Source organism: Amblyomma americanum, chromosome 1 (genome assembly GCF_052857255.1).
Source record: "Amblyomma americanum isolate KBUSLIRL-KWMA chromosome 1, ASM5285725v1, whole genome shotgun sequence".
Classification (NCBI taxonomy): Eukaryota; Metazoa; Arthropoda; class Arachnida; order Ixodida; family Ixodidae; genus Amblyomma; species Amblyomma americanum.
In genome coordinates, this window is record NC_135497.1 from 309,136,861 (window position 1) to 309,143,628 (window position 6,768).

Consider the following 6,768-nt stretch of genomic DNA (forward strand, 5'->3'; position numbering starts at 1 on the left):
GCTTGCAGCAACGTTGGACGTTTAGAAATACAAGTGAAGTGTTCCAAAGGAGAGGCGATGCAGTTAATTAAGTGGCGCCATTTATAAACTCTCTTTTCGTGGCCCCGTCGCTGTGTACAGTCTACGTAAGCAAAGGCACTAGCGTGAGCTTTTTGTACTTGGGCTGGACACTGAGGACAACTCGCTCTAACTTTTGATCTCAGTAAAAACCGATCTGAGGGTTTTTTCGCTATGTTGATATTTGGCCGGCATCAATATAGAAATTTATAGTTGAGAAAATTGCATCGAAATATGTCTCGGCGCCCGATCCAAATTTGCGCCTTCAAGACCAAAAACTCCCTGATCACCGCAAGGAGTGAGTAACAGTATTGCCTAGCCCCAGAGATGGGCATTCAATGAATGGATTCACGCGTCCCATTTTGCTCGCGAAAACTGGAGAGGACAAAGATTCCAGTGTTTTATTTTTACAACTTTTCTATCCAATAAAACCTCCCATTTATATTTGAGGTAGCCTCTTTTCATATCTACAGTTTAATTTATCCATACAGATAAACATCACTTTGTCGTGGGTGTCTCTTCAGCTTTCTTCGCCTACATCCCACGACTGACGTACTTTGCGGGCGCACATTTAGACAGATACGAGCCTCGTCGCAAAAGGATGAGGTTGGCCCCGCTAGAATGACTGCGCCATTAAGCCAGGGATGACAGTTCCAGATCACTGCTGTGTCGCATAGAGTGCGTTAACACTAAGTTCCTCGATAGCGAAAACGCCGTCTCGTCTGAGGATGAAACCTCGGAGCACAATTAAACTGAAATAAACACTTAACACCCCCGAGTGGATTCGAACCCGAGGTTTTAGTCGGAGAGATGTTAGCCGGAAAAATAAATATCTAGACTGCTACTTTGTAAGTGCCGCCAAAAGATCGCATGCTTTCGCACTTACTGCGCATGATTACAATTGATAGCTCTAAACTTAACCCGCGATTTAAATCCCATAGCGCAATCACCGAGTCTAACGCCTACCGAACGATTCTGGACAAAAGCATTTTTTGTATACCTTCAATAGTTTCATAACAGTAACTTACAATTTTCTAGTTTTAAAAAATTTTCTCCGAGAATGTTGGACACCGAAGACACACAAAGAAAAGGGAATATGCTAGCGCACTTACTTTAAGTAAACGTTTGGCTATTTTTTTCGTTACAACCGCGTTGTATACAACGGAGATGACGTCATGAGGAACCTGCCACAAGGTACGACGCAATTATTCTGCGCATGATGTGGAAGCCATCGAATAATGCAGGATGCTCTGGATAAAGCGCGATTCAAAAAAGCGAGAAGACGGTTTGTTCCCCCACTTTCCCCAAGAGACCTACTGTTGGGCTTGCTGGAAAGGCTCGAAATAAAACTGCGTTGTTTGTGAGTTCTTGGGGCCCCTTGGACTTCTTCCTTTGCTGTATTTTCTTTTGTGATAGATTTAAAATGCCTTATTACCCATGTTCTCGGACTCCTATCCGAATGAACTGCACATAAGCCTCAACTCTATGTTGATATCGACAGCTAATCTCTGTAGGTAGACTGCATGATACGCGGTACTCTTTGGGAACAGAATAGCATAACGAAAACACCACAGAAACGGCGCGCAGTAAATAAGAAGAACGACCGCAAGCTGCTGTATTCGCCTCTCTCTATGTTTTAGTGGTAAAAGTGAACTCCTGATAAGCCGAAACATATAAGGCGCATCACTACGTCGGTTGCTGCAGTGGTTAGCAGAACGGACTTTATAGATAGCAACCCTTGCAATATATGTTCATTACTTCAAATGCATGCCACCTAAACTGCACTGTTGCGCCTAAAGTGACTACTTATTAAATAGCAGCAGACATCCAGTAATGCGGCTATAAATGCACTGAAGCATCACAAACCAAACTTGTCTTGTGTCTATGGCCTAACAATGCATTTAGAACTGCTGCTTTGCTTACATCAACGTTAGCATCATTTATTAGCTCCATGTGAGAAATCAGCCGCCAAAAAACATTTACCTGGCACATATTAGGTCTCTGATTTGTTGCACAGCGGTTACAACAATTTTCACCATGACGTGCATAATTCCTTGCGCCACGAAACCCGGCACGATGTACCGTCATAAATGACATTTGCGGTTTCATTTCCAGGTGAACAACTAGGAGGGAAGACGGAGTGCGCATGCGTCTGTGAGATGCCACTTACGGCAGCGGCTGGCATGGGCAGCCGCGGCAGCACGGCCGGACGCCCTCCTAGCTACAGCGTCTCGGCTGTCATGCATGGCCGCCCATGGAAGCCTGGGCTGCTGCCTGCGGAGTCTGCACCGCACATGCGGCGACGCCTGGGGCCCCAAGTAGATGTCTTGCTCCACTGGAAACGGGTTCGAGGACTGTGTTGTTTGCTGCACGCGATAAGACTTGTGGAAGAATTTCGAGTTAAACGAGCAGCCACAGTGAATTTGGGTTTTTAAGCGCAAATAAACAAACACTCGCGGAAAAAAACTGGCTGAGCCGTACGGGAAGCTAAAATGGTGCGTGAGCACTGAATTTCTTCTTCATGAAAACTGTTCAACGATGTGGTGATGCTCATTAGGAAGGGCAAGCAACGGCCGATGTACAATTACGATAATGAGACATCTCTAATTGGCCTCAGTTGTTTTGTACCACATGCTGTAAAAACGACGACTACCCATTTACAATTATTACAATTACAAGAAATTAAGGCAAGAATCTAATTGTCCTCAATAATATAGTCCCTGTTCTGCATGCGCCATCACATTGACGTACAAATGTATTTAGCGAGGCACTGCCGCAGCACCAGCGCCATGGTATGTTTGCCTCATAGCTTACTCACAGAGGGAACCCATCAATTGCAGCAAGGTAAATCCCCTACAGATGATACGAAAAGCTCCGTGACCGTTTCAGTTTTCGACGCCGCATCGAGCCTACAAAACGTAACCATGGTCACAGCACGATCACACGAGATTAAATGACTGATGACAAATAGATGACTACTGAGAAGGATGTAGTCTTCGTTAGTGATAAGGTCCGAAGAAACGATTATCGTCGTGGCTCCATTCCCTTCAGTGCTGAGCATTTTTCTTTCAGGCGATCTTCGGAGGCATCGTCTTGTTACATCAAGATGCAACACGATAGCACCATTAGGATTTTTCAGTAACAGGACACGCAAAATGGAAGGCAGCCTTCGCGACGTTACCTTTTTCGTTTTTTTTTACTCTTCACTCGACAGCATCACGAACAGCATCACGGCGTTGCGAAAACTAACGAACGTTGCCATGTCGGACATAATTAGATGGATTCTCGCACAGGCTGCTAGTTGGCGAGTACTGATATTCAGTTGCGAATTGCGAGGGGGCTTATGTCACCATTATCCATGACTTCTAGGTTATAACGTCAACATTTCTAGCACGACAGTTTGAAATCTGTTTTTTTACAGCGCCAGATCATAGGGCTTCAGTTCCATGCATGAGGCGTCGCTATCATTGTCAGTAACCAAAATGATATGACGAGACGTATGCTCCAGTGCAAAGCAATGCTGATTCGCCAGACAGATAATCAATGATTGCTGCCAACAAAATGGGTGACTGCCGCGCCTTTCCTCTCTTTTTTCATCTACTTTACCCCATGCTTTACTGTATATGTTCCACCGGACCTTATAAGGGCATCAGTGCTTGGCGCCCCTACTGTACGCCCCACGCAATTCCACACGCATGCCTGCACACCCCGTGACTGGGGAGCGCTCCTGACTATTCTAGCACTCTTGACAATACGCACACCTACCCTTTTCTGCAAACAACATCTGTATTCCGCTGTTCCTCTCGAGAGGTAGCTCAAATTCTCATTATCAAAAGAGTAACCGCTAGGTCAATTTTTTTTATCATTCGCATATTTTACCGGTGAAGTCCTTCCTCTTCATTCAAATTCACGGAGGGTACTGTCATCAGCAGCCGGCAAGATGCTAGCTTTTCCTCCCCATGAAAGACATGCTACACCAGTGTTACTTTGTTCTGCAAAAGCTTACGGCTATAGCAAGGAGTTGGTTCCAAGCGCTATGCGGAGAAAGCAAAAATTCATTGCCCGCAAGGGCTGCTCGCAATGGAGTACCATCTGACTACCATCGAACTTCCGCTGACGGCACCTGCACCAACGGGATGAACCTTCTGAACGCGCGCACTGACCGAATGCCTTGAACAAAAAGGTTCGCAGAAGCACCTGACAGGAGAATTCGAACAGAGCACCAAAGCAAATCAACGGGGCTAAGAAGCAAGCTCACCGTGCCTGTCTCTGGGGGGATGGCTGGCGGCTGCGCCTGGAAGGGTGCATTCCCGCACACGCGCTTCTCGGAGCCAAAGCGCCCCTTGTTGTAGTCATGGTGGTAGTAGGGACCAGCGCCTTGTTCTCCGAAGGCAAGGCCGAGGCGCCGGACGTAGGCCACGAAGCGCTTGGTGACCTCGGCGACCGGTGGCTTCCCAGCTGGCCGCGTGACGCGGGTTGCGATGTTCCGGCTCCTTTCGTGGCAGCAGTCAGCTCTTTGTCCAAGATCATACTCCATCGCGATGTGGAGACCGGAACCAGTTGGATGGCGCTGAGTAGTGGACCGGTCAGGACTGCTTGAGTGGACGCACTTAGCTCTGCGACGCCTTGCGAAAGAACGGTTCTAAAATAAAGATGGCGTGCGTTCTATCTCTCGCGCGGCTCTAGTGGCAGACAAGAGAGGAACGAAGACCTCGAGACGGTTTTCTTTGTCCTTTATCTTGTTCGACTGCGATCGGACAAGAAAACGATGGTTATCACACCCTTATTTTGGAGGTCACTGAGCGCGCATTTTATTTCAATGCAGGGAGTCAATTTACATCTGCTATGAGGAACATCGGCTCGCTTTTGTCGTAATTTTTGTCTGGAGACGCTGAAAGATTGAGAAGCTAGAATGTTATCGACGTTGGATTCCGAATAGAAGATTAAGACCTAGACGTACGACGAAGAAAACGTAGAAAGAATTAATTTTATCCTGCATGGATGTGCATCAAACTGGCCAATCCCCTGCCGTGGGTATGTGGAATTGCTTCAAAGGCAACAACACGTTTTTGCACGGGAGCTCCAGTAAGGAAAAGGAGGAAAGCAGAGAAAAGGCGCTGTATAATTTCCCGCGACACAGTCAGCCGCTCCTCTCTTACCGTTGATGCCAGATCTCCGGCGTATGTATCCAGGTTATCTGGTAGTAATATTAAGAAGTGTAAGTAGTAGAAGAAAAAGGAGGAGATCGCCTCGCTCGACTATAGGCTTGCTCCATCTCTTCCGATTCTCCTCTCCTACGAGGGCAAGCGCCAAGGGATATGCCCTGACACCGGTGTGCAATTAAATTCACAACTATATAAATAAATTAGGCAGATGCCGCTACTAAAATATGGATTCACTCTTTTGTTTTTCGTTTTTTCTTGCATTTTTTGTACAAAGGTTAGTCTAAGAAAAAAATTATCCAAATACTCCACTCATGGTCCATTAGTGCGTTCGTTTCTGTAGTGCACACTGGCCAATCTCCCGCCGGGGGTATGTGCCATTAAGCCTGAGGAAATCACCGTCATCATCATCATCCTCATCATCATCATGAGGGAGGCAGGAAAAGAGGTACCTTAGCAGTGAGAGGCACTCAGGGGTGCCTTAATTGCCACTACCTAGGCTGCTAGTCAACAGAGAGGTAGGGGCACGGATGATTTCTATAACTGGTGACGGCAGGCGCGGATGCGGGAATATATACACGCTCATCACTAATGCCCCAGATTGTTTCCGCGGCCCATAACCAGATGCTGGCGCACTCCTCAGACCAGAGAAAATAACAGGCCGTGTTGGCGACGGCGCTTTCAGGATCTGGTTTTTTGTGCGCTCAGCTGGGAACGTTGAAAAACGACGCTGTCGTGCTAACGTGCAGTGGCTCTGGGGCTTTATTTTAAATTCCCTGCAAGAAAGACATAGCCTGTTCTAGGAGAGCTTAGAAGGATCATGAGCTGACAAGTTTTTTCCTTGACTGGTCTTAACCAGCGACAGCGCTTCATTCACTGAAATTTGTAATAGTCGACACGCGTGTTGACAGCTAACCATGAGCCAATAAATGTCAGTGGGGTCAACATTTGGTACAGAGAATGCTTGAAACGCCGGTTTCGTTCACATCTTGTGGATGAAAAATGCCTTTGATGACAACGGCTGATAAGTGCTTAGAAATTGCTTGAGGATATGAAAGGAATGAAAAGACTGTTGGTGTGTTCTTTTCATTTAATAAAATACAGTATTTTACAACCACTTTCAATTCACGAATTTGCAAAAACAGACAAATTATAAGATCAAAACTCAGACACGTCTCTCCGTTGCCGCATAAGGGACGCGGAACTTCCTCATCGGGTCCACAAACTTCAGATTCAGCAGTCTGCACAGACGAGAAAAGCGTGAATGAGGGCGGTGAATGCAAAAAGCACATCCAGAGAGGAGTCACTAGGAAATCGTATTCAACGCGGCATACTTTTCCCCAGAGACCTCAGAGGCCTCCGCAATGTTATGCAAAGCGAGACGATGTGGTATAATTCCGGTCGGAGTGAGGCACCAACATGCCGGTCGCTCCATCACTCGTCGGTACCCCACGCTTGACGTATTCAGCATCGGATGATTTCGAAAATACAAGTACACCATCGCGCGGGGTATGAGATATCTACTTCTTGATAAACGTCCCCAGTGGAG

The 6,768-nt window shown here is 46.7% G+C and overlaps 1 protein-coding gene across 1 annotated transcript; it reads right to left on the bottom strand.

Moving 5' to 3' along the window:
• Window positions 1–2,252: 2,252 nt before the first annotated feature.
• Window positions 2,253–4,594, bottom strand: LOC144120026 (uncharacterized). Its single transcript, XM_077652508.1, has 2 exons — window positions 4,316–4,594; window positions 2,253–2,392 (listed from the first exon to the last, which is right to left on the bottom strand). The coding sequence occupies exons 1-2, from the start codon at window positions 4,592–4,594 to the stop codon at window positions 2,279–2,281; spliced, it is 393 nt and encodes a 130-aa protein (XP_077508634.1). The 3' UTR covers window positions 2,253–2,278.
• Between the last annotated feature and the right edge of the window lie 2,174 nt (window positions 4,595–6,768).